Here is a 27,399-nt window from a genome sequence, read left to right as displayed (position 1 = left end):
ATGATGGCAGTGATGGTAGTAGTGATGGTGGTGATGATGGTGGTGGTGATGATGGTGGTGGTGAGATGATGATGATGATGGCAGTGATGGTGGTAGTGATGGTGATGATGATGGTGGTGGTGATGGTGGTGGTGAGAAGATGATGATGATGACAGTGATGGTGGTAGTGATGGTGGTGATTATGATGACGGCAGTGATGATGGTGGTGATGGTGGTGGTGAGATGATGATGATGGCAGTGATGGTGATGATGATGGTGGTGATGATGGTGGTGGTGAGATGATGATGATGATGGCAGTGATGGTGGTAGTGATGGTGACGATGATGGTGGTGGTGATGATGGTGGTGATGATGGTGGTGGTGAGATGATGATGATGATGGCAGTGATGGTGGTAGTGATGGTGGTGATTATGATGACGGCAGTGATGATGGTGGTGATGGTGGTGGTGAGATGATGATGATGGTGGTGATGCTTGTAATAGTGCTGACGATGGTGGTGATGGTGGTGATGATGATGATGGCAGTGATGGTGGTAGTGATGGTGATGATGATGGCAATAGTGATGATGGTGGTGATGATGATGATGGCAGTGATGGTGGTAGTGATGGTGGTGATGATGATGGTGGTGATGATGGTGGTGGTGAGATGATGATGATGATGGCAGTGATGATGGCAGTGATGGTGATGATGATGGTGGTGATGATGATGGTGGTGATGATGGTGGTGGTGAGATGATGATGATGATGGCAGTGATGGTGGTAGTGATGGTGGTGATGATGATGGTGGTGATGATGGTGGTGGTGAGAAGATGATGATGATGGCAGTGATGGTGGTAGTGATGGTGGTGATGATGGTGGTGGTGATGATGGTGGTGGTGAGATGATGATGATGATGGCAGTGATGATGGTAGTGATGGTGATGATGATGGTGGTGATGATGATGGTGGTGATGATGGTGGTGGTGAGATGATGATGATGATGGCAATAGTGATGATGGTAGTGATGGTGGTGATGATGATGGTGGTGATGATGGCAGTGATGGTGGTAGTGATGGTGATGATGATGGTGGTGATGATGATGGTGGTGATGATGGTGGTGGTGAGATGATGATGATGATGGCAATAGTGATGATGGTAGTGATGGTGGTGATGATGATGGTGGTGATGATGGTGGTGGTGAGATGATGATGATGATGGCAGTGATGGTGATGATGATGGTGGTGATGATGATGGTGGTGATGATGATGGTGGTGATGATGGTGGTGGTGAGATGATGATGATGATGGCAGTGATGGTGGTAGTGATGGTGGTGATTATGATGATGGCAGTGATGATGGTGGTGGTGAGAAGATGATGACGATGGTGATAGTGGTGATGATGATGGTGGTGATGATGATGATGGCAGTGATGGTGGTAGTGATGGTGGTGGTGATGATGGTGGTGATGATGGTGGTGGTGAGATGATGATGATGATGGCAGTGATGGTGGTAGTGATGGTGGTGATGATGATGGTGGTGATGATGGTGGTGGTGAGATGGTGATGATGGTGGTGATGCTTGTGATAGTGCTAAACAAAATGGAGAAAATGCATGAAGTGATTAACAAAGACCTAGAAGAATTAAAGAATAGACATTCAGAGATAAACAGCACTGTTACTGAAATTAAAAATACTCTGCTGCTGCTGCTGCTGCTAAGTCGCTTCAGTCGTGTCCGACTCTTTGCGACCCCATAGATGGCAGCCCACCAGGCTCCGCCGTCCCTGGGATTCTCCAGGCAAAATACTCTGGAAGGAATCAATAGCAGAATATCTGAAGCAGAAGAATGAATCAGTGAGCTGGAAGATAAAATGGTGGAAATAATTTCTGAAGAGCAGAATAAAGTAAAAAGAATGAAGAGAACTGAGGATAGTCTCAGAGACCTCTGGGACAATATCAAATGCATGTCCTAACTGAAAGTGCTGTGGGTACTACATTCACATTACTTTCTGTAGCCCTGGATTTCACCTCATAATTTGGGGAGTGGGGGCCTTGATTAAGTATGTTCACCTTTCTCTTGTAGGAAAAAAAAAAATTGGAGCAATACAGTTTGAAGTTTTTTCTTGCTAGACTCCATACAAGGATTAGTATTCATTTCATATACAAAAATGTCTGCCTCTCCAAGGCAAACGAAACCTAGTACTCTCTCCTCTCAGCCTTACAGGTGAACAGTTTTTTGTGCCCCATACCACACCCAAGCTACAACTCAGATTCTGTAATTGTGGGTGGGATATGTGAGACCACAGGAAACACACCATGAAAAATGGGCAGACTCGAATAGCCATTTCTCCAAGAAGATATACAAATGGCCAATAAGTACATAAAAAGATGCTTAGCAGCACTAATCATTAGGGAAATGCAAATCAAAATCATAATGAGATACCGCCTTACACATATCAGAATGACTATTAAAAATAGATAGGAGGTATAGATAGGAAGGAAAGAAGGAAGGGAGGGCAGACAAGTGTTGGCAAGGATGCAGAGAAACTGGTGCATTGCTCATGGTGATGCAAGGTGGTGTAGTTGCTGTGAAAAATTCTAGTGGTTCTTCAAAAATTTAAACATAGAATTAACATATGATCCAGCATAGAGATCCATATACCCAATCCTGGGTATATACCCCAAAGAATTGAAAGCAGGCACTCAGATCACTGTACACTCCTGTTGATAGAAGCACTGTTTGCAGTAGCCAAAAGTGGAAGCAATCTAACTGCCCATCAAGAGAAGAATGGATGAATAAAATGTGGTATATACAAGAGAATATTATTCAGCATCAAGGAAGGAAATTCTAGCATATGCTAAACAGGGATGAACCTTAAAGACATTATGCTAAGTGAAATAAGCCAGTTATAAAAAGACAAACCTTGTGTGAATATTTTCACACTCACGGTGGATGCAGTCTTTCTGGTGGACCAACTGCAGGTCCTGGCTTCCTCTGCTGTCTTCTCTGAAGTTTTCTCAGCCTGTCTTTGCTCAAAGTAGTACTGGAACAAAGGCAGGAACAAAAAAGATCACACACTGATACTACAGGATATTTTCTCTTTTCACCTTTTGAAGTTTGTGACATTCTCTGCCTTCAGCTCAGTACAAGGTGAAGCTGGGAGTCAAGCCCAGGCAATCTGAGCAGGGTATGGACCCCACACTTGGTGCCTTTCCCATGGGGTTAGTGCCAGGTGGAAGGTTAAAATATGCATAACTCATGAACCCAAGTTCTTTAAGTCATTGTCGAAGAATAGACACTCTCAAAGGAGGACACCTGCATTGAGATTTCACTTGCTTTGCTTAGCACATCTCTTCTGACCCTTCTGATTTTGGCATTTTCCAAGTATGTGAAATAGTGGGGAAAAAAGCATATTAAATAGGAAAGTCAGTGTCATTTTATGCTTTCTTTCAGAAAAGATAAAAGGAAAAGGTAACTTGATCTTAGGATATGTTGTTTGGTGCGTTTAATGTCATGGACTGTTTTTCCAAGTATATCAATTGTCTTTGGGCCTTCCCTGGTAGCTCAATCAGTTCAGGCGCTCAGTTGTGTCCAACTCTTTGCGACCCCATGGACTGCAGCACACCAGGCCTCCCTGTCCATCACCAACTCCCAGAGCTTGCTTCCCTGGTGGCTCAGATGGTAAAAAATCTGCCTGCAATGTGAGAGACCTGGGTTCGAACCCTGGGTTGGGAAGATGCCCTGGAGGAGGGCATGGCATCCCGCTCCAGTATTCTTGCCTGGAGAATCCCACGGACAGGTAGTCTGGTGGGCTACCGTCCATGGGGTCACAGAGTCAGAGCCGACTGAGCAACTAACGCATTCACCGTCACTAAGTATCTTTGCGGGATTGTTCCTTGATGTTCTTTAATGTGACGCAGGATGAGGAAGAGTGGTTGGATGGCAAAGATGCTGAGGATCTTCTCCTGGGCTTAGATCATGCGGCTGAAGACTTTGTGGCAGTCAGACCTGCCGATTATGAAAGTGTCCACGTTCGACTGCAGAAGGAGAAAGAGCTCCTATTCGTACCCAGCAGACGGACAGGTACTTTTTCTCTTGGTCTTCCTGCCCAGATTCGGCATCCTCATTTTCCTTTAGACGAAATAGAGCTGGTGTGTAAAGTTAAAGTGAAAATGTTAGTCACTCAGTCATGTCCGACTCTTTGCGACCCCATGGACGATAACCCACCTGGCTCCTCTGTCTGTGGGGTTTTCTAGGCAAGAATACTGGAGTGGGTAGACATTTCCTTCTCCAGGTGTATAAAAATGCCCAATTTCCACAACCGAACCCAATTTCTAATCTGACTTAATATCAAGAAACAGGTTCAAATCATTGTACTCATTCCTTCCCCCACTGTGTCCACAAGCTGTTCTCTATGTCTGCATCAATTTGAGAGAGTAGCATGGAAACAAACTCATTACCATGTGTAAAATAGGTCTGTTCAGTTCAGTTGAGTTGCTCAGTCACGTCTGACTCTTTGCGACCCCAAGGACTGCAGCACGCCAGGCTTCCCTGTCAATCCCCAACTCCCAGAGCTTACTCAAACTCATGTCCATTGCTTTGGTGATGCCATCCAACCATCTCATCCTCTGTCGTCCCCTTCTCCTGCTTTCAATCTTTCCCACCATCAGGGTCTTTTTCGACAAGTCAGTTCTTCACATCATGTGGCCAAAGTATTGGAGTTTCAGCTTCAGCATCAGTCCTTAAATGAATATTCAGGACTGATTTCCTTTAGGAAATTGGCTGGATTGGTTGAATCTCCTTGCAGTACTAGGGACTCTCAAGAGTCTTCTCCAACACCACAGTTTGAAAGCATCTGTTCTTTGACACTCAGCTTTCTTTATAGTCTGACTCTCACATCCATACATGACGACTGGAAAAACCATAGCTTTGACTAAGATGGACCTTTGTTGGCAAAGTAATGTCTCTGCTTTTTAATATCCTGTCTAGGTTGGTAAAATAGATAGCCAGTGGGAATTTGCTATATGACACAGGGAGCTCAAATCTGGTGCTCTGTCACAACCTAGACGAGTGAGATGGGGTGAGAGGTGGGGGGGGGGTTCAGGAGAGGGGGGACATATGTATACCTATAACTGATTCATGTTGATGTGTGGCAAAAGCCAACACAGTATTATAAAGCAATTATCCTCCAACAGTCCTTGGCGGGCTGTTGCTGCCTGTCACTCCCACGGACCCCGCAGACCGTCAGCAAAGATCTGTTCTATGAACAGATCAAAGTGTGAGGAAGTGAATGAAGTCACGTGGATGCCAGTAAACTTTGTAATTTACAGAGCACTTCCTCATCCTTCACCCCATTTAATTCTCCCAGGAGCCCAGAAAGATAGATACGTTCATCCCTAACTTATCTCGTACATACACAAGAGAACAGAGTTCAGAGAAGAGGCTGGCCCAGATTCACCCCACTGATGAGGCCAGCAGCCTCCCCTCTGATCTGGGTACCACACTCCTCTCAGTGTGTGAAGCCACGCGGGCCAGTTAGGTGTCGAATTATTTCATGATTCTCCAACATGGTGCTGCAGGGAAACATGTTCACTTTCCCCTTGGTCCTGCTTCTAGACATCGGTTTGGGGCATTTGCACTTTCCAAGAACCAAAGTAAAATCTCTGGTGGTGTCTTTAATTCACCAAACTGCAGCTTGAGATGTTTAGGTTGGCACTGATGTGGCTCGTGTTTATGTATGAACTGTCTAGTGCCTACATATAAAAAGCTTCCTGAGAATGTGCAGCCCAGGTACCTGGAAGATGAAGGCCTTTACATCGGGGCAAGACCGGAGGTGCCGCGAACCAACCAGAACATCATGGAGAACAGGCTGCTGACCCAGGAACCGGTGAGCTCTCAGCCCTGTTCCCAAGTGTAGACAAGGAGGGATTCACAGAGGGTCTTTATCCTGAGGGGCCATCACGGGGGTGGGCTCATTTCCTCCTGAGGGTGTCTGCAGACTGGTTCATTCTGTCGCTGTTTTGTTGTTGTTATTTTAATTTGTCCTCAATACCTTTAGTGACCCTCAAACATCACCCCTCTCTGCTCAATCCTATGTTTCCCAAGCTGGATTCAGGCTCTTCCTACTAAATCAGATATTGGCAAACCATTTCCCAATTCACAGAAATTTTTAATTGTCCCAAGATAGAATGTTCTCCATTGATTTTCTCCATGGTCGTCTGTCTTGAAATTTTCACGAATACAATTTCCCTGGTGGTCCAGTGGTTAAGAATCCGCCTGCCAGTGCAGGGACACGGATCCAATCCCTGGTCCAGGAAGACCCCACATGCCAGCATACCACAACCACTGAGCCCGTGCCCTAGAGCCTGGGAGCCACAGCTGCTGAAGTCCGTGCGCCCGGACCCCGTGCTCTGCAAAAGAGACGCTACCGCAATTAGAAGGGAGGGCCCAGCACTGCAGCTAGAGAGTAGCCCCCGCCGACCCCAGCTAGCGGGAGCCCCTGCAGAGCAACAGAGATACCAGTGCAGCCAAAACACTTAAAAACAAAAATTAATTTTTAAAAATCGTTTAATAGAAAATGTTTTTCTTAAGCACTCCTGTGAAAGTGAAAGTCGCTCAGTTGTGTCCAACTCTTTGTGACCCCCATGGACTGTAGTCCATGGAATTCTCCAGGCCGGAATGCTGGAGTGGGTAGCCTTTCCCTTCTCCAGGGGATCTTCCCAGTTCACAGATCAAACCCAGGTCTCCCGCATTGCAGGCGGATTCTTTACCAGCTGAGCCACAAGGGAAGCCCAAGCACTCCTTTTGCTTTTTCTTAAACTTTTTTTTTTATCTGGAGGGGGCTGAAAACTATATCTTAATTCTGGGGCGCATTAGTGAAGACTCAATTTTTTAAATTTTTTATTGGAATACAGTTGATTTACAATTGTGTTAGTTGCAGGTGGATATACATATAGCCACTCTTTGTTTTCCTTTTAGATTCTTTTCCCATATAGGCCATTGCCGAGTCCTGAGTATAGTTCCTTGTGCTATACGGTGGTGGGGGGGTAGTCTTCAAGTCGTGTCCGACTCTTGTGACCCCATGGACTGTACCCCACCAGGCTCCTCTGTCCATGAGATTCTCCAGGCAAGAATCCTGGAGTGGGTTGCCATCTCCTTATCCAGGAGATCTTCCCAACCCGGGGATCAAACCCGGGCCTCCTGCATTGCAGACAGATTCTTCACCAGCTGAGCTACGAGGGAAGCTCATGCTATATAGCAGATCTTTATTAGTTATTTATCTTATATATAGTAGTGTGTATCCCCTGGAAACCGTAAGTTTATTTTCTACAGCCACGACTATACTTCTGTTTTGTAGTAAGTTCATTTGTACCCTTTTTTTTTAGATCATATAGGCAATATCATATGTTATCAGTCTTTCTGTGTCTGGCTTAGTGAAGACTCAATTTCTGAGAGAAATAGGGACTTTAAAATGTCTAGGGAGTGGGAGGTGGGAGAGAGGTTCAAGCGGGAGTGGACACATGTTTACCTACAGCTGATTCATGTTGATATATGGCAGAAACCAAGGCACTGTTGTAAAGCAATTACTTTAATTTAAAATAAATAATTTTTTTTTAAATAAAAGATCTGCGGGGCAAGGGGAAGGTGCGTGAAATACGCGTGGTGACAGAGGATTTCCCCACAAACGCTGTTTATTTTTGTAAACCATTTTCTGTCCTTCTGCTTGGTCCCAGGGGAGGAGGTGGTTCGGAGATGACGGCAGGATCCTGGCGCTGCCAAACCCCATCAAGCCGGTTCCTTCGCGCCCACCCATGTTGACACAGGAGCAGGACGTTAGGGCAGAACTGGAAACGCTGTATAAAAAGGTAAACCTCCCTCCCGTTTTTAATACATGAATTTGCTTGAAAGCGCTTTGCCTTTTGAAGGGCTTGGAATGATGAATTTGCAACGTCCTATTTTGACTTTTCTTAGTTAATTCACTATCTTGCACATAAAGAGCAAACAGCAAGCCTGTTACAGAAGACTGAGTCTCCTGCCCACACCGAATCCTTTCTTAAACCCTTTCTTTCATCAGCAACGAGCTTCCCAGGTAGGAAGGGTTGGCTCAGTGTCTTTATTCCCATGTCCAGGTTAGCTGCCCCGATAGTTTTTCTTTCCTCTCTGTCGTCTCACACATACGGCAGGGTTATCTCCCCCACTGTCTCTGTATTATATCACCAGAGATTGTCTATCCTCCCAGATCCTTTCTTTGGTATTTTTCTCAGCCCTTACCACCTGCCTGGCTTGAGTCCTGGCCCCGCCTCTTGTTTGGCTCATTTGACCCTCCCTCCTCTCTGCGCTGGTGTTTCTTCCTTTGTAAAATGAGCTTAATCATGACATCTGCCTACTAGGATTGTTGTGCAGATGATTGAGATAATACATCAAAGTGCTTAGAACACTTTGGTTCACCAGCTCACTGAGGTCTGACTGCTGGTGTTGAACAGGCAGTTGCCTGCCTTCACTTTTTTCTTCCCCCCAATGATAAATGATTACATTTATTAGTTATCCTTTTTTTTTTTTAATTATCAAATAAATATATTCTGGGGGAAAGAAGATATATTAAAATTAAAAGAATTGCTAGGCTTTGGTTACATATTTCTTTAATATCAGTTACATTCTTACTAAAAGTTCAGATAAATTTATGAACATGTAGTGACATTAGAGATTAGAATAATTATTTTTTAAATGTTTCCAATTTGGGTCAACATAGAATGACTTTTTACTGTGAAATCACTTCTAAACTTTCAATCCATGTCCCTTAAACATATCATGGTTTTTGCTTGCTATATTATCATTACGACATTATTATCAAAGCTTACAACTTCCACATCTTGTCCAGGACCACAATTCCCAACATTCTTTAGCTTTAGCTTTGTACTTATATGAATTTAATGATGTAATTTATGCTCTTTTACAATCTTTCTGTTCCTCAAGGATTTTGTTTTTCTTAATTTTTTAGCTGACAGATACTTTGTGTCTATGTCTTGGAGCTTCTGTTGTTTCCTTGTTTTCCTAAGATATATCCATATGTACTTGGGCTTCCCTGGCTGCTCAGACATTAGAGAATCTGCCTGCAGTGCAGGAGACCTGGGGTCAATCCCTGGGTCAGGAACATTCCTTGGAGAAGGGAATGGTAACCCACTCCAGTATTCTGGCCTGAAGAATTCCATGGACAGAGGAACCAGGCTGGCTACAGTCCACGGTGTTGCAAAGAGTCAGACACGACTTAGGAACCCACACCCACACACACAATCCAGTTGTACTTATTCCTTAAATTCTTGTGTATTAAGAAAGACCTGTCTTGTTTTTTCTTGTTTTTTTATTTCCTTCCTTCACCTTGAATTATATTGCTCTTGCTCTCCTGAAGTGTAGCAAGGATCGCCTCCTTCAGAAACTTCTGTAATTAGAAATGTGTAACATTTTGACACTACTAAAGCCACATAGAATAAGAGGATATAAGATCATCCTATAAAGCTATAGAACTATAGAGTTAGGTGACGAACAGAGAGACCTGGACCCAAATCAGAGAATCTGAGCAGAGTCTGGGTGTCTACTAAGTTGTGGCTTTGGGCAGTTCCCTTGACTGCTCTGAAGCTGTTTCCTTAATTAAAAAATCACCGTCATCTCTACCTCATACAACCATTATGAGTTTTAAAATGATGTATGTGTTTGCCCTTTTATTAAATTGTGAAATTCTATAAAATATTGTTATCAGAGACAAATATTAATGAGTGGCCACTCTGTACAGAAATGTGGACCCTAGGCGTGCAAGCATAAACCCAAGCCCCAGGCCATGAGGGATTTACCATCTCCTTGCTTTATGACAAAGATACATGATATAATTAGTGATCTAGACAGTATCAACTTGTACATAATAATCCATCCATCTCCATCCATCCATCTACTTCAGCATGAAACACTGATAGAATGAAGCACAAATTTATGGGCTAAAATTAGAAGATAGAACAGTTATTACTACGGAGAGCAGGATCTTAAGGGAGGGAGGCTGTTAATCTTATCTGTCTCCTTCAGAAGTTCTGAGCTAATTGGGAAATGCACAGGAGTCAGAGAAGGATGCAGATCTCAGTTACAGCTAAGGGCGAGGCTGGATAGGAGAATGCAGCTTGGATCCAAGGCGGATTGGGCTCCCTGTTCCCTCTCCCATGAATTATGCCCCCCATGTAGAGTTCACCATGTGGCATGCCTGCAGGGAACCCGCGGGGCCAGTGAGCTGGCCCTTAGGAGATCGCAGAGTGAGGACAGCTAGATGCCACCAGTGACTCTGTCCAGCCAAGACTTGGACTAGTGGATCTTGGACTTCAACTAAATCTCCACTCAGACACCGTCTTCCTTCTCTTTGGGGAAGGAGCCAGTTGGGAGAGCACAATCCTTCCACAGTCCTTCCTTCCAGTCCTTTTGAGAGGGGGAGCTTCCTAGCTTTGGGCAGAAACAGGAAAGTAGAGGAATATTAGAGTTCCACTAAGAGGGGCTGGTCATCTTGCTTCACAGAGCAAAGAAGTTAGAGAAGAGAGAGATCTGAAGGGGCTGAAGTCTTCCGAGATCATTTCCTAGAGGGTTAGGCTGCAAACATAGCAAAGCATGGAGAACAGGCCAGGCTTCTGCCTACGAAAGAAGCAAAGGTTATATTAAAGGAGTTTTTCTGTTTAGTTGTTAAGTCATGTCCAGCTCTTTTGCAGACCCATGAACCATAGCCCACCAGGCTCCTCTGTCCATGGGATTTTCCAGGAAAGAATACTGGAGTGGGTTGCCATTTCCTACTCGAGGGGATCTTCCTGACTCAGGGATGGAGCTGCATCCCTTGTGTCTCCTGCATTGGCAGGCAGATTCTTTACCACTAGTACCACCTGGGGAGCCCTCTGTCCTCTACTAAATTAGAGGAACTGTAGTAGTCAGCACTCTTTGGGTTGCAAATGACAGAAACCCACTGCAAACTAGCTTAAGCCAGGAGAGAACTTAGTGAATCAAAAAGCTGGAAGGACCTGGGGATGAATCACAAAATGATGGTGGAGCTTTAGGAGCCAGGACCCTGGGATCAGGGACTCAGAGCTATCAGTCTCTCTCTCTCTCTGCGTCTCTTTCCTCTGGTTCTCCTTGAATGGAGGACCTTCTCTCCTGTGGAATGGAGAAACTTCTGTCCTATTGTAGGCAGTCCAGAATTTTCCATGGGTGAGGACATTGATACTGTAAGCTCAGAGATGCCAGAGGAAAAAAATCATACCTTGTAGCAAAATTCCCATTATCAACACCAAGGATAAACTAGTCAGTTTTAAGAGGAACATACACTCCCCAACCTGATGTCCTGGAGACACACCCAGAAGATGGAGAATGAGAAAACTTCCCAGGGAAGACCAGAACAACAGCTGTAGAATCTACTGCCGGCTCTGGGCTGGATTCAGGTTCTGTTGCTATTATTTTCTGAGGGAGGGCAGATACATACATTTTACTTTAATTCCACCAATGATTGTTCTTTCTCTGTACAACCTTAAAATTTTTCTTTCATCAGCATGCAACCCGGCATGCACTGAGAACATCAACAGATAATCCACATGCATTGCCTCTGATAGTTTAGGTTTTCAGTTTTCCACCAAAGACTGAAGAATCAAACAATTTCAAAGTGAAAACAATACACCTTAGAAATATTATTGGCTCAGCAGTAAAGAATCCCCCTGCAGTGCAGAAGCTGCAGGAGACTCAGGTTCGATCCCTGGGTCAGGAAGGTCCCCTGGAGGAGGAAATAGCAACCCACTCCAGTACTCTTGCTTGGGAAATCCCATGGACAGGGGAGCCTGGTGGGCTAAAATTCATGGGGTCACAAAGAGTAGGAGACGACTTAGAGACTGAACAATATTCTTACGAGGAATTGTTGGTACTTATTTCCTGATGGTTTTCATTCTGCAAGAAAACCGATATAAGAGAAAGACAAGGAAGGAAGGATCCTTTTCTCCCTAATAGGAATAGAGTTGGAGTCTTTTGAGCAATCTCACTCGATGCCAACCAGGAGTCCTGGAAGCTTTTTCACTTGGTTGAGCTGAGATGAAGGTAGAGACCACCACCAATCATTTAAACATGGGCTAATGCAGTTTTGGGGGAAGAGATACATGATAACATTATAAGTAATCAGGACCATGGTGGGCTTCCCAGGTGGGTGGGGCTAGTGGTAAAGAATCCTCCTGCCAATGCAGGAGATGCAAGAGACACAGGTTTAATCCCTGGGTCGAGATGATTCCCTGGAGTAGGAAGTGGCGACCCACTCCAGCATCCTTGCCTGGGAAAACCCTTACCACAATGGTAGGTTATAATTGAATACTTTTACCCAAAAGAAAGAGAAAAGAGATGGACCTTTGTTGTGGCAGCATGATGGGTGAGGATATTAATGTCAGATCTAGGGCTTTCGGAAGGTACAAAATATTGGTGGAATGTGATCCCTGTGGGGATGGGTTTCCCTCCTTGTAAATCCAAAGGGAGATTTGACTCAGCATATTTTGGAACTACAATACTTTGGCCATCTGATGCAAAGAGCCAACTCACTAGAAAAGACTCTGAGGATGAGAAAGATTGAAGGCAAAAGGAGAAGGGGGTGGCAGAGGATGAGATGGTTAGATAGCATCACCTGTTCAAGGGATGGGAATCTGAGCAAATTTCAGGAGATAGTGAAGGATAGAGTAGCCTTGTGGGCTACAGTCTGTGGGGGTCACAAAGAGTCAGACATGACTTAGCAACTGAACAACAACTCAGGTATAGTTGATCCATTTTTTTCAAGCCTACCATATTTTAAAACACATCCCAGTTTCACAAGAACATTTTTAAAAAATAAAAAAAATCTGTGTGTAGGTCTTCTCATCAAAGACAGACTGACTTATTTTCTAAGAAAAAAAAGTATTGTTTTATGAAAATGGAGGGTATACCATATTGAAGGAAATCACAAATCCTAAATATACATTAAGAGTCTATGAATCTTTTATGGGGGAAATAAGTATGAAATTGAAAGACTAAAAAGAAATACACTCATATATCCTTACTCATGAATATCTATGCAAAGAAAGTAACACAAAACCCAACAACAAATTTACTGGTAAATGAAGACTCATATGTGTATGTATTACTGTCAAATATTGGTACAATTTCAATGACTAATAGTAACTGAAAAGCAGATCACACTGTTTAACAAGTGTGAATGCCTTTTTGTCCATGCATACACGCACATCCACACACATACACACGGTGTGACTTCAAGCTTAGTCTGATCGGGGGAACAGTAGGATCTTGTGAGCTAAGACTCTAACTCTGGGTTGCTATTCCCTTCTCCATGGAATCTTCCCAACCCTGGGATTGAACCTGGGTCTCCTGCATTGCAGGTGGATTCTTTACCATCTGAGCCACCAGGAAGCCTTATACGATGCCTGGTGACATACAAAATGCCAGGTGAATCTTTATCCTCAGAGGTGGAGCCGGAGCTGGAATCCAGGGCTTCTGTCCCTACTTCAGCATCTTTACATGATACCATGAAGAAGGTTAAATGGAGAGACTTCTGAACATGCTACCTACAGCTGAAGAAGGATGAAAGCTTCACTTCTGAGTAGAGTAGTTGCTGCTGCCATTTAACCTCATAACTTGTAAATAAAACATTTGGGCCACATAATCTTTTCAACCTAGACAGTATATTAAAAAGCAGAGACATTGCTTTGCCAACAAAGTTCCATCTAGTCAAAGCTATAGTTTTTCCAGTAGTCATGCATGGATGTGAGAGTTGGACTATAAAGAAAGCTGAGCGCTAAAGATTTGATGCTTTTGAACTGTGGTGTTGGAGAAGACTCTTAAGAGTCCCTTGGACTGCAAGGAGATCCAACCAGTCCATCCTAAAGGAGCTCAGTCCTGGGTGTTCATTAGAAGGACTGATGCTGAAGCTGAAACTCCAATACTTTGGCCACCTCATGCGAAGAGTGACTCATTGGAAAATACTCTGATGCTGGGAGGGACTGGGGGCAGGAGAAGGGGACGACAGAGGATGAGATGGTTGGATGGCATCACCGACTGCATGGACATGGGTTTGGGTGGACTCTGGGAGTTGGTGATGGACAGGGAGGCCTGGCGTGCTGCAGTCCATGGGGTCACAAAGAGTTGGACACAACTGGGCAACTGAACTGAAGTGAACTGGCTGAATCTTATCCAGGTAACATAAATAGCTTCCAGAAGTTCCTCTCTGCAAAGGGGAGGCTCGAGTGAAGTATGAAACTCCACATCCTGACTGTAGTCAGTGTCCATGACAAGGAGAAAACATGAAGACACAAAATCAAAAAGGTCACCTCCCCGTTTTGGAACTCCCAACCTCCAAAACTAGATTTCCCCAAGAGCAGCAGTGATCAACATAGAGTGTCTTAGTGAATTCAATGAAGAAACCCAGAGGTTGATATAACACTGTATACCGAGTGAGCCAGGAAAGTTCCAGTGGAAATTTCCACTCCTGTTTTCTGCACACCCAGCTGCCCCACCTCCCTCATGCTCTGTTATTTTGCAGACTAATTTTCTTCTTCCCAGGAAAACAAGAGCCAGCACGAAGCTCGGTTCAGTAAGTTAGTCTCTGGCTGTTGTCTGCAAACTAAAAACTTGTCCACATGGAGAGAGTTTCTACGATCCAAGTATGATCAACTTGGACTAGAATCTATGCTCTTCTCGTTAAAAGAACTTCAAGGTCACCAGCTGCAAAAACCAAGAGTTCCAGGAAATGAGATAGTCGAATGACAAAGATTAGGGCTATGACTCAGTGGAGATAAACGCTCAAAGACCTAGGAAAGCAAGATTGAAGTGGTGTTCAGAACAGGGCAGGCCCCGAAAGCTCCAGGGAACAGGGACTGGAGCGTGGTCCTCCTGGCTTGATCAGGGTAGAGGGACTTTGCGCCTGGCTTTCCCACTGCACTTTAGATCAGGAACTAGGAAGTGCCTGACCCCTACACTCTGCTCTCTTTGGCAGGCAGTAAAATACATCCACAGAAGTCAGCATCTGATTGGATCTGGGGACTTCCCTGGGAATTTCCAACTGGACATTGATATTTCGGGGTTAATCTTCACGCATCACCCCTGCTTTAGCCGAGAGCATGTGTTGGCAGCCAAGCTGGCCCAGTTGTATGACCAGTACCTCGCAAGACGCCAGAGGAACAAGGCAAAATTTCTCACTGATAAGGTACCTGTGATCTCTTGCATGCCAATTGTTGATGGGGTTGGTTCTCCCGAGGAGCCCAAACAACACAAATACCTGTCAGGAGCAAAGGCTCACATGCCTCCTTCGTGTTCCCTCTGTCTAGGATGTGATGTGTTGTCCTACCTAGAGGCACAAGAAAGTCTAGGACAATGTACATTTAATGTGTGCAAATTCAGTGGCACACGCTTGGCTTAGAGAACCACTTGTGCAAACCGAGCAAATGATCTCACCCACCTCGAATGGGTATCAGATGAAAGATATGAGGCTGCATCTTGCCTATGTGATCTCAGAGGCTGAGATCGTTCACAGTTTGAGGATTTCTTGGTCCTCAGAGACATTCTCATCAGTGCATGTTAATTTCCCCCAGTACGATACCTAAACAAAAGTCAGTTGTCTCAACTGATGCTCAAGGAAATGGCTATCCATATTGGATTTACTCCTAATATGACACTGTCTCATGGAATATTCATGGATAGTCTTGATTATAGATCATTTTAGTCTTAGGCCCTGTTCTTAAAAACTTACTGCCCAAATAAGAGAGATCACCAGAATGCCTGCTCTTCTGAGTCTGTAATTTTGTGTTCTGTATCACAAGAATATCATTCTGTGTCCAGACTTCGGAAGAGACTCCTTCTCCCTTGAAAGAAAATTTGTGTATGAGACACTAGAGTAAAGAAGTACCTGTCGTGAGCAGATGGGTCTGGACCACAGAACAAGAATGGACACACACAGTCCAGGAGGGAGGGGACATATGTGTATCTGTGGCTGATTCATATTGATGGATGGCAGAAATCAGCGCAATATTGTAAGCAATTATTCTTCAATTAAAAATAAATAAACTACACAAGTAAAGACTAGAGGCAACATTTCTGTCAAAGTTTGCTTCGGTGGAAGCGTGGAGATGTCTGAATGCTTGCACATCCCTTGCGTCATCCTAAATGATGCCTGTCGGAGGTTGCAGGCATCATCTTACCCTGGAGAAATGGGTGGGTCCAAGCACATCACTTGTGGTGAGGAATAGAGCTTCTAACTCAAAACTTCAATCCACATTTCTTTAAGCTCCACGCTCTAAGAAATGCTGTTCGGATGGGCCTTAATCCAGCAAAAACTCCTAAGACTCTTGAAGCAACCCCCAAAACCATCAATGAATATAAATCTGAGATTCGGTGAGTAAAGTCTATGATTATAACCGCTGCTTTTTTCCCTGTACTTGTTGAGAGTTTATTTTTTCAGTTTTTCCTGAATGCACTGAATACATTACAGCCAAATGGGCTTCCCAGGTGACACTAGTGGTAAAGATCTGCCTGCCGTGCAGGAGACCCAGGTTTGATGCCTGGATGGGGAAGATCTCCCAGAGAAGGAAATAGCTACCCACTCCAGTATTCTTGCCTGGAGAATTCCATGGACAGAGGAGCCTGGTGGGCTACGGTCCATGGAGTCGCAGAGAGTTGGACACAACTGAGCAATGAGCACTTTCACCGTCAAACGAAATAATGAGATATGTCCATCATATTAACACCAAATTTGAAGCCCAATAAAAGAATGAGGATGACGGTAGGGGCATGGAGGACTGGGGAAAGTGGTTGGGGGAGTGGAATATGATAACTTGCACCCTCTGTTGGTGTAAACCAATATTACTGCAGCCACCACTTCTGAGAGAGTGTCTTGTCCAGAAATGAACAAAGAGTTGAAAAATGCCCATGAGTTAGAACCCTGCAATTCTGCTTAAGACACTCCAAAGAGCTGTAGGTACCTGTACACTGGAGATGTGTGCAAAGGTTCCACAGTATCACTCACAAGAGCAAGAAGCTAGAAATAACCCCACACCAGAATGGACCCAACAGCTTCAGTCTTACAATGAACATCCATACTACAGTTAGAGTGACTGAATTAGACCTGCGTGTATCTTGGGTAAACTAGTGTGGAGTGAAAAAATCCAGTTGTAAGAGGGTGCTCGCTGTGTGATACGGGTCATGAAACCTAAAGACCACGTGGAATGACACTCATGTCTTCCAGGTACACACACATCTGTGTCACATAGGGATAGAAAAGGCACACAGGCCAGTTTCTTCCTCCAGGGAAGGAAAGAAGGGGATGAATGGACAGGTCTTCGAACATAACTCTAAACATTGCAAACAAACAAAAACCCTGAGTAAAGGATCGCTGAAGACTCAGATGATAGAATTTTTCAAAAATGAAGTGCTTTTTTTTTTCAGGCTTTTAGGTTACTTCTTGAAATACCTTTTCTTTTTTATTTAACTTTTTAACTTTTTGTTTTATATTAGAGTAAAGGCCTCTCAAGTAAAGAATCTACCAACGCAGAAGCCGTGGGAGACACCAATGCAGTCACTGGGTTGGGAAGATCCCCTAGAGGAGGAAATGGCAACCCACTCCAGTACTCTTGCCTGGGAAATCCCGTGGACAGAGGAGCCTGGAGGGCTACAGTCCATGGAGTCGCAAAGAGTCAGACACAACTGAGCAACTGAGCAAGGACACACGCATGGCTGATCAACAAGGCTGAGATAGTTTCAGACACACAGCAGAGGGGCTCAGCCGTGCATATACATGCTTCCGCTCTCCCTCAAACTCCCCCCCCATCCAGGATGCCACATCACATTGAGCAGAGTCCCCTGTGCAGTAGGATCTTGTTGGTTATCCATTTTAAACACAGCAGTGTGTGCATGTCCATCCCGAACTCCCTAGCTGTCCAAAAGGAGCCTTATTCTAGTTCATGGCCTTCTAGCTTTTCTAAGGTCTTCCGAGAGCCCTCAGTCCTGGCTACCCAATAACTCACTGGCTGTTATCTTCCACCATCTTCCTTTTCCATGATACCGATTAAATGAGCTTCAGTCCTTTATCTGTGTGTCTGTCTCTTGAGCTGGACTATAAACTCCTCGAGGACAGAAAGTAAAAGTGTTAGTTACTTAGTCATGTCCAACTCTTTGCGACCCCATGGACTGTAACCCTCCAGGCTCCTCTGTCCATGGGATTCTCCAGACAAGAATACTGGAATGGGTTGCCATTTCCTTCTCCAGGGGAATCTTCCTGACCCAGGGGTCAAACCTGGGTTTACAGCATTGCAGGCAGATTCTTTACCGTCTGAACCACCAGGGAAGCCCCTTGAGAACAGACAACCTCCTATCTCCTACATGCTTCTGAATCCCCTGGAATGACATCGGGTGCTTGCTCAAGAGGAAAAAAAAATTGAATTAATCTGTCTACTAACTAAGTAATAGCATAATGAAGCACATTTGGGTTCTGTATTGGGCTATTATTTGTAGAGGGGGCAAAATTAGGCATTAAATAATTCCCAAATACATAAAGTATTATTTTCATTCAATAAGAATGAAAGCATTTTCAAATGATGCCTCTACAAATCAAGCCAAAATTTTGCTAATCTAGTCAGCACCAAAAACTCGCCAAGGCATGTAGTAACATTACTTCATCTCCTAAATGTAGAACTTGTGATTTGTACTAACACAGACTTTAATATACCAGTTGTTAACTGGTTGAGCAACATACTTTCCTATTTAGAATAATTTAGTCATTGAGAACTATATTTACTGGACTATTACTGTACCCTTTATTTTCACAATTTCAAAGCTGCACAGTATGAATGAGAATTTTAAGTGGTAATTTAGTCTAATTGAAGTCAGATTCTCCTAGAGAAAGCAAAATTAAATAACCTCTCAAAACAGACCAACATCCTACTGACTTCAAATTTGCATTCATATTTTTGGTTTTCTAGTATGTAAGAAATGTCATAGTTATGAAGTTAATTATACAATCACTGTAGTGTTATTAGTTCTATTTTTAATTTGCAAACACACCTAAATAACTTTTAAATACATATCCATGTACTATATCTCCTAGGCAAACAAGAAAACTGCGTGATGCTGAACAAGAAAAAGATCGAATGTTGCTTAAGACCATCATAAAAGTCTGGAAGGAGATGAAGTCCCTCCGAGAGTTCCAGAGGTTTACAAATACTCCCTTGAAACTTGTTTTGAGAAAGTAAGCTTTTTTCAAACATTGTTTTATTGGGTTATAGCATGCACAGAAAATGTATTTGCTGTTATTATTACCCTGTCACTTAATTTCAAGAAGCACCTAGGGTGTTGTAAATTATTTTAAGGGAAAAAGTTGACCAGAAAGCTGATGAAGAAGCATATGAAGCAGAAATTCAGGCCGAGATAAGTGAATTGCTGGAGGAGGACATGGAAGAGTATGAACAGAAGATGGAAGCGTACAGAGCCACACAGCAGCAGTGGAAAGCCTGGAAGAAAGCCCAGGTCCGTGAACAGCCTTGAACAGAACTGCCCTGGAGGACGGGGCGTCTGGGAGGAGGCAGCTTGGGACAGGCGGAGGGAAACGGGGCAGGCAGACTGGGGTCCCCTGCTCACTCTTCTCTGCCTCCCCTGGCCCTCTCACTGGGGCACAAAAGCATGAGAGGGTGAACTGGTTGATGCAGTTGTTGAAAATGTAACCCAGCCAGCGGATACCAGAGCAAGCTTTTTCCAGAAACAGGTCTCTGTATCAGGCTGTGGCTATCTGAGGGAGCAAATAAAGTAAAACACAGTAATCACTCATGAATGTGTCGAGCGCTGTGCTAAGCCTTGTACACACCTTATACCATTGAATGTAAGCTATTGGTGCTTCTGGGTTTCTGTCAGAAAATTGTGTAATTTGGACACATGTCCCTGCAAAACTGAATCCAGGGACAATAAGTAAAAGACCACAGTGTGTAACAGGCCTAAGTTCATCCACCTCAGTTCAGCTGACTCACATTTCTTCCTTTTCGTAGCTAAGTAATAGTCCTTCGTATACGTGTACCACAACATCTTTATCTATTCACCTGTTGATGGTCATTTAGGTTGCTTTCATGTCCTGGCTATTGTAAATAGTGATGCAGTGAACATTAGGAAGGAGGCCCAAGAGGAAGGGGATATATGGAGAAAGATATATATATATACTTACAATTGATTTGCATTGTTATGTGGCAGAAACCGAAACCAAACTGTAAAACGATTGTCCTCCAATTAAAAATAAAAATTAAAAAAAGATCAGGGGGACCTGCAGGGCCAATTCTGCTCACAAGCATTACTTTAATTTCCAGATGCATCCTTGGTCTTTAGAACTGATCACATGAATAACCAACTTCTTTAAGCTCTCTGTAGGGACCAGGCACTGTGATAAGTGCTTTCCAGGCATGATCTCATTTCAACAGCTCTTGGAAAAAAAAAATCTCCTATGATTGTTCCCATTTTGTAGATGAGAAAGCTGAGGTGCAGGGAGGTCAGATGGCTTCGTGAGCTGCCCAAGTGCACACAACTGATTGGGGTGAAGCTGGGTTTGCATCCCAGGCTTATCTGATCCTGAAGACTGCTTTTCAAAGAAATTCCAAAATTTCTACTTGAGATAACTTTGCCTCTTACCCAACAGAAGGCCAGAAAGAAGAAAAAGAAACAGGAAGTCGAAGAACATCCCGCCGATGAGGAGAGGGAGGAGCCAGGTCCCGGGGAAGAGCCTGAGAAACCCATCCCTCCAGAGCCCGTGGACAGGGCAGTGATAGAGCAGCAGGTGAGAGAGAGAGCAGCCCAGAGCCGGAGGAGGCCGGGGGAGCCCACGCTGGTCCCGGAGTTGAGCCTGGCAGGGAGCGTGACACCCAACGACCAGTGTCCCAGGTGAGCAGATGCTCCAACCATGAATGAGGTTGACAGGTGACGCGCACACACACATATGCACCATGTGGAGTATGCATCACCTGGCCAACATGGAATGATCAGGAGAACCCTAACCTCTCTATAGCCGTATATTAGCTTGGACCATAAGCAACTGCAGGTGTTTGTCCAGATTTTGGCGATTCCCTATGATTCACCCACCCAGTGCATCCCCACTGGCCCCACGGGAGCTCACTACCTGAAGCTGCCTGTAAGGAATGCTCTGCACATGCCTGCCTGCATGGCTTCTGCTTCGGAGCCTTCATCTGTCCTTTCTGATCACTGCTAGCACATGCCCTGTCCCTGCAAAGTGGATTCCTATCCACTGCACCACCAGGCAAGTCCCCATGGTATGTCTTTTAAAGGGAAAAGCTAGGTTTGATTTTACAGTCTTTGATGATGAGTCCCATTTAGACCAAAAACGTATATCTCCGTCTGCTTTCTGAGTTTTCACTGGGTTTGGGGACTATAAACCAGGTTTCCCTGAGTCAGTGATTATAATCCACCCCCTTCATCAGGCCATCAGGTGAGGGGGCCATGCAGAAGAGGGAGGTGTTTCAGGTCTGTTGCTGGCATGAGGTTATTGGAAATAAGCTTTTTAAAAAACTCAGAGTGAAGTCTTTGGAGGTCTTGGATACTTCTTGAGATGGTGTCAAATGTTTTTTATAGGAAAAATCATTGAGCAATTTCACACCTGAAATGGGCCTAAATTCAGTTCAGTTCAGTCACTCAGTCATGTCCGACTCTTTTCGACCCCATGGACTGCAGCTCACTTGGCTTCCCTGTCCATCACCAACTCCCAGAGCTTGCTCAAAACTCATGCCCATTGAGGCCTACATTATAGAGATGTAAAAAGTTAAACCCACTCTCCCAGTTTAATGAGTACAGAATTTCTATTTGGGATGATGAGAACATTCTAGAGAAGGATAGTGGTGTCAAGTCACATCACATCGCAAATGTACTTAAGGCCACCAAATGGTTTGCTTAAATAATGTTAACATGGTAAGTATTATGCTGTGTGTATATATATAACTGTAATATTAAAAAAAATAACATTCAAAAAACTGAGTATGTTTTGGATTTTTCTGCTCTCACCTTTCGAATCCTTAACAGAATGAGTTACTATTGACTTAAGCAATAAGTGGCATTTGGAGTGGGCATCTCTACAAATAAATAAGTAGACTTAAAGAACGCACTTGAAGGCGTTGACTTTTTTTTTTTTTAACTTCCCGGCTAGAAGAATGATATGCTTGCTAGGATACCTCCTGTCTTCTACTGAAATCCAAACAACCTTTAAAAATAAGAAACTTTTCTTAGTTCCCTTCAGCCAAAAAGCAGTGACTCACCTCGGAAACTGTTAAGAAAAAGTTTGGATTTTGGAAAAGCTGACTTGACCCAACCACTCCAATATGCTATGATATTTTTTTAGGATAAAACATCGCATCCAAACATAAACCACTAGCAGCTTTTATGGTCTGAATTCAGTTCATTTGACAAATCAGTTCAGTTCAGTCTAGTTCAGTCACTCAGTCAGTCCGACTCTTTGCAACCCCATGAATCGCAGCACGCCAGGCCTCCCTGTCCATCACCAACTCCCGGAGTTTACTCAAACTCATGCCCATCGAGTCGGTGATGCCATCCAACCATCTCATCCTCTGTCGTCCCCTTCTCCTCCTGCCCCCAATCCCTCCCAGCATCAGGGTCTTTTCCAATGAGTCAACTCTTCACATGAGGTGGCCAAAGTATTGGAATTTCAGCTTCAGGATCAGTCCTTCCAATGAACACCCAGGACTGATCTCCTTTAGGATGGACTGGTTGGATCTCCTTGCAGTCCAAGGGACTCTCAAGAGTCTTCTCCTACACCACAGGTCAAAAGCATCAATTCTTCAGCGCTCAGCTTTCTTCACAGTCCAACTCTCACATCCATACATGACCACTGGAAAAACCATAGCCTTGACCAGACGGACCTTTGTTGGCAAAGTAATGAATCTGCTTTTTAATATGCTGTCTAGGTTGGTCATAACTTTCCTTCCAAGGAGTAAGCGTCTTTTAATTTCATGGCTGCCATCACCATCCACAGTGATTTTGGAGCCCAGAAAAATAAAGTCTGACACTGTTTCCACTGTCTCCCCATCTATTTCCCATGAGGTGATGGGACCAGATGCCATGATCTTAGTTTTCTGAATGTTGAGCTTTAAGCCAACTTTTTCACTCTCCTCTTTCACTTTCATCAAGAGGCTTTTTAGTTCTTCTTCACTTTCTGCCATAAGGGTGGTATCATCCTCATATCTGAGGTTATTGATATTTTCCCCGGCAATCTTGATTCCAGCTTGTGCTTCTTCCACCCCAGCGTTTCTCATGATGTACTCTGCATAGAAGTTAAATAAGTAGGGTGACAATATACAGCCTTGACATACTCCTTTTCCTCTTTGGAACCAGTCTGTTGTTCCATGTCCAGTTTTAACTGTTGCTTCCTGACCTGCATATAGGTTTCTCAAGAGGCAGATCAGGTGGTCTGGTATTCCTGTCTCTTTCAGAATTTTCCACAGTTTATTGTGATCCACACAGTCAAAGGCTTTGGTGTAGTCAATAAAGCAGAAATAAATGTTTTTCTGGAACTCTCTTGCTTTTTCAATGATCCAGCGAATATTGGCAATTTGATCTCTGGTTCCTCTGTCTTTTCTAAAACCAGCTTGAACATCTGGAAGTTCTCCGTTCACGTACTGCTGAAGCCTGTCTTGGAGAATTTTGAGCATTACTTTACTAGCATGTGAGATGAGTGGAATTGTTTGGTAGTTTGAGCATCCTTTGGGATTGCCTTTCTTAGGGATCGGAATGAAAACTGACCTTTTCCAGTCCTGTTGCCACTGCTGAGTTTTCCAAATTTGCTGGCACATTGAGTGCAGCACTTTCACAGCATCATCTTTCAGGATTTGAAATAGCTCAACTGGAATTCCATCACCTCCACTAGCTTTGTTCGTGTGATGCTTTCTAAGGCCCACTTGACTTCACATTTCAGGATGTCTGGCTCTAGGTGAGTGATGACACCATTATGATTATCTGGGTCATGAAGATCTTTTTTGTACAGTTCTTCTGTGTATTCTTGCCACCTCTTCTTAATATCTTCTGCTTCTCTTAGGTCCATACCATTTCTGTCCTTGATCGAACCCATCTTTGCCTGAAATGTTCCCTTGGTATCTCTGATTTTCTTGAAGAGATATTAATGTGGTTCTATTTACTTAAGCTGCTGGATGCAAACATAAGGCTTGCTTGGAAAAAAATTTAAAAGACTGTAGCACAGCAATGCTTGGACCACAGTTCTAAATCACCTGTAGGCTTTCCAGTACCTCTTATTTCACATCACATGTACTATTATATCAAGCCCTGCAAGACCTGTGGCTGCCTTGGTTCAGTGAAGACTGAAGCAACTGGAGCGTCACCTCCAGGGTATCCTACTCTGCTCAGCACCCTTGTGTCAGCCACTCCACTAACACTTAGTACACGAATACTGACCCACCCGCCGATGGTCTCACTCTGCAGGGTGGAGGTCTTGCGAAGGGAAGACGTCAAGAGACGCTCGCTGTTCCTAAAGGTGACCTTCAACAACAAGGAGGTGTCCAGGACAGAGAGCCGGCCGCTCGGGGCGGACTTCCGAGTTCACTTTGGACAGATTTTCAATTTGCAAATATTCAACTGGCCGGAGAGTTTAACGTTGCAGGTACCTTTTTAAAATTTTCTCTCCAGTGTTTAAAATTAATTTTTATTGGACTATGGTTGCGTTATAATGTCGTGTTAGTTTCTACTGTGTAGGAAAGTGAATCAGCTCTGCGTATACATGTAGCCCCTTTTTCGGATTTCCTTCCCCTTTAGGTCACCGCAGAACATTGAGTAGAGTTTCCTGTGCTATACAGTAGGTTCTCATTAGCTGTCTATCTTATACATAGTAGCAATAGTATATGGGCTTCCCAGGTGGCTCAGTGGGTAAAAGCCCACTTGCCAAAGCAGGATACATAAGAGATGTGGGTTCGATCCCTGGGTCAAGAAGATCTGCTGGAGGAGGGCATGGCAACCCACGCCAGTATTCCTGCCTGGGAAGCCCCATGGACAGAGGAGCCTGGTGGGCTACAGTCCACGGGGTCGCAAAGAGTCAGACAACTGAAGTGACTGTGCACACTCGCCTCAATAGTGTATATATATATCAGTCCCAATCTCCAATTTTTCCCACCCCATATTTAAATTATAGTCGCTGTCCCAAGAACTTTTGCTCATCACAGGTGCAAGATGGTTTTAAATTGTCCATTGGTTACACTAGTGTCCTGATAGATCCTCAAAGGCAATAGAAGGTCGAGGCACGTCTTAAGGTCTTGGCAGAAAAGATCTGTTACCCTGCTTGGCTCCCAAAAATGTTGGCAGAGTAACTGACCACAGTGCTCAAGTGTGTGTCTCAGGACAAGATGGGGGGATGAGGGAGCGGGGAGAGTAGAGAGGTCTCTGGCTCACTCATTAGAGAACTTCAGCCTCATGCCGTACCAAGATTCTGGCATAATATACCAGAGAAATCAATTTCTGGCATCACAGATCATTTTAATAGGGGTGGTGGTACGGGTGCTAGGACCACCCCCAAAATAAATCAAACTCCCCACTAGCCTAAAGGCCAGCATTAGCAATATATTTAGTTCTGTCTGTTATCGTTTTCTAAAGCTGCCATAACTAAGCACCACAAATCTGGTGACTTAAGACAACAGACGTTTACTCTCTCGCAGTTCTGAAGGCCCTGAAGTCTGAGATCCAGGTATCCGTGGGGCCGTGCTCTCTCCAGAAGCTCTAGAGAAGAAGCTTTCCTGCCTTTGCGGCTCCTGGTGGCCCCAGGTGTTCCTTGGCTTGTGGCAGCATCCCTCCAAACGATGCCTCCATCTCCACGTGGCCTTCTGTCTGTGTGTCCTTTTTTGTCTCTTACGAGGACACTCCTGTTGGGTTTAGGACTCACCCTAATCCAGTATGAGTTCATCTAGATCTTTAACTAATTATACCTGGAAAGACTATTTTTTTCCAACTAAGGTCACATTCTGTGATCCCAGGTAGACATAAATTTTTACAGGACACTATTCAACTCACTGGGCTTCCCTGGTAGTTCAGTGGAATCTACCTGCAGTGCACGAAACACAGGTTCAACCCCTGGGTCAGGAAGATCCCCTGGAGGAGGAGATGGCAACCCACTCCAGTATTCTTGCCTCGGGAATCCCATGGACAGAGAAGCCTCATGAGCTACAGTCCATGTGGTTGCAAAGAGTGGGACACAATTTAGTGATGAAACAACAGCAATGAAAAACAAGACAAAGTCAACCCACTTCAATGTCTGAGGCTTTGCTGGTCTTCTGGCAAAGCCTCTCATGTTGCTGACAGAGTCTGTTTCATGACACTAATAGACACGTTAATTAGGCTTGCAAATACATGGCCCATGTACTGTTGTCTGCCATCTACAACCCATGCAGAAATCACTAATCCTTATCCACCACTTGTTCAGAAGTTTCTTTTTTTTTTTAATTGGAGGGTAATTTACAATGTTATGTTAGTTTCTGCTATACATCAACGTGAATCAGCTCTTTGTACACATATATCCCCTCTTTCTTGAGTCTTCCTCCCAGCCCCTCATCCCACCCATCTTCATTATCACGTAGCACTGGGCTGAGCCCCCTGGATTATGCAGCATAGCTATTCCCCCAAGCTATCCGTTTTACATGTGGTAATATATGTTTGTCGATGAATTTGTCCCTTCGTCCCACCCTCTCCCTCCCCCACTGTGTCCCCAAGTCGGTTGTCTACGCCTGTGTCTCTCTTCCTGCCCTGCAAATAGGTTCATCAGTACCATTTTTCTAGATTTTATATACATGTGTTAATATACAATATTAGTTTTTCTCTTTCTGACTTATTACTCTCTGCAACAGACCTATGTTCATCCACCTCACTACAACTGACTCAGCAATTTCTCATTCTTGTCCATCACCCTTGCCAGAAATGACAGCTGAACATGCTTATTTTCCCCCACTGAGCCTGGATATAACTTCAGACTCCTCCTCAACATGGTACTCCAGGCAGCCAATATTTATCATTGTAATTGACATTAAGTCCACAAATACAATTACAGCTGTGTAGTTATTAAAATATTTTTGTATTTCTCTACTTAATGATTGAGTACCGGTTACAGATACAATTAATTGAGGGAATATTGTATTTTGACTGCCTAGAAGTAATATTGTACCATTTGGAAATTTTCCATATGATTGCAAGTTTTATATAAGGGAAGGCTCAACAATTACCGGCAACTTCAGGAGGGTAAAAAAAATCACCATAAGAGCATCTGTTTATGCCAGTGCTATCAAATGCTTAACTTTAGAGGGTAATGTGCTTCAGAAAATGTTCCAAGACTCTCAGAATGATCACGTATCCCTT

General features: G+C 44.1%; 1 protein-coding gene across 4 annotated transcripts in view; it reads left to right on the top strand.

Moving 5' to 3' along the window:
* The window catches only part of CC2D2A (coiled-coil and C2 domain containing 2A), a 124,027-nt gene that overhangs the window by 38,066 nt on the left and 58,562 nt on the right, over window positions 1–27,399 (top strand). For all 4 annotated transcript variants that reach the window (XM_065914094.1, XM_065914092.1, XM_065914095.1 and 1 more), the window contains 9 exons: window positions 3,894–4,056; window positions 5,724–5,860; window positions 7,707–7,838; window positions 15,002–15,211; window positions 16,289–16,395; window positions 19,103–19,243; window positions 19,365–19,521; window positions 20,672–20,913; window positions 24,490–24,667. In XM_065914094.1, coding sequence (XP_065770166.1) covers window positions 3,894–4,056; window positions 5,724–5,860; window positions 7,707–7,838; window positions 15,002–15,211; window positions 16,289–16,395; window positions 19,103–19,243; window positions 19,365–19,521; window positions 20,672–20,913; window positions 24,490–24,667 — 1,467 coding nt within the window. The remainder of the gene's footprint in view (window positions 1–3,893; window positions 4,057–5,723; window positions 5,861–7,706; window positions 7,839–15,001; window positions 15,212–16,288; window positions 16,396–19,102; window positions 19,244–19,364; window positions 19,522–20,671; window positions 20,914–24,489; window positions 24,668–27,399) is intronic.

Source organism: Muntiacus reevesi, chromosome 22 (genome assembly GCF_963930625.1).
Source record: "Muntiacus reevesi chromosome 22, mMunRee1.1, whole genome shotgun sequence".
NCBI classification, from domain to species: Eukaryota; Metazoa; Chordata; class Mammalia; order Artiodactyla; family Cervidae; genus Muntiacus; species Muntiacus reevesi.
This window is presented reverse-complemented; position numbering and strand designations above follow the sequence as displayed.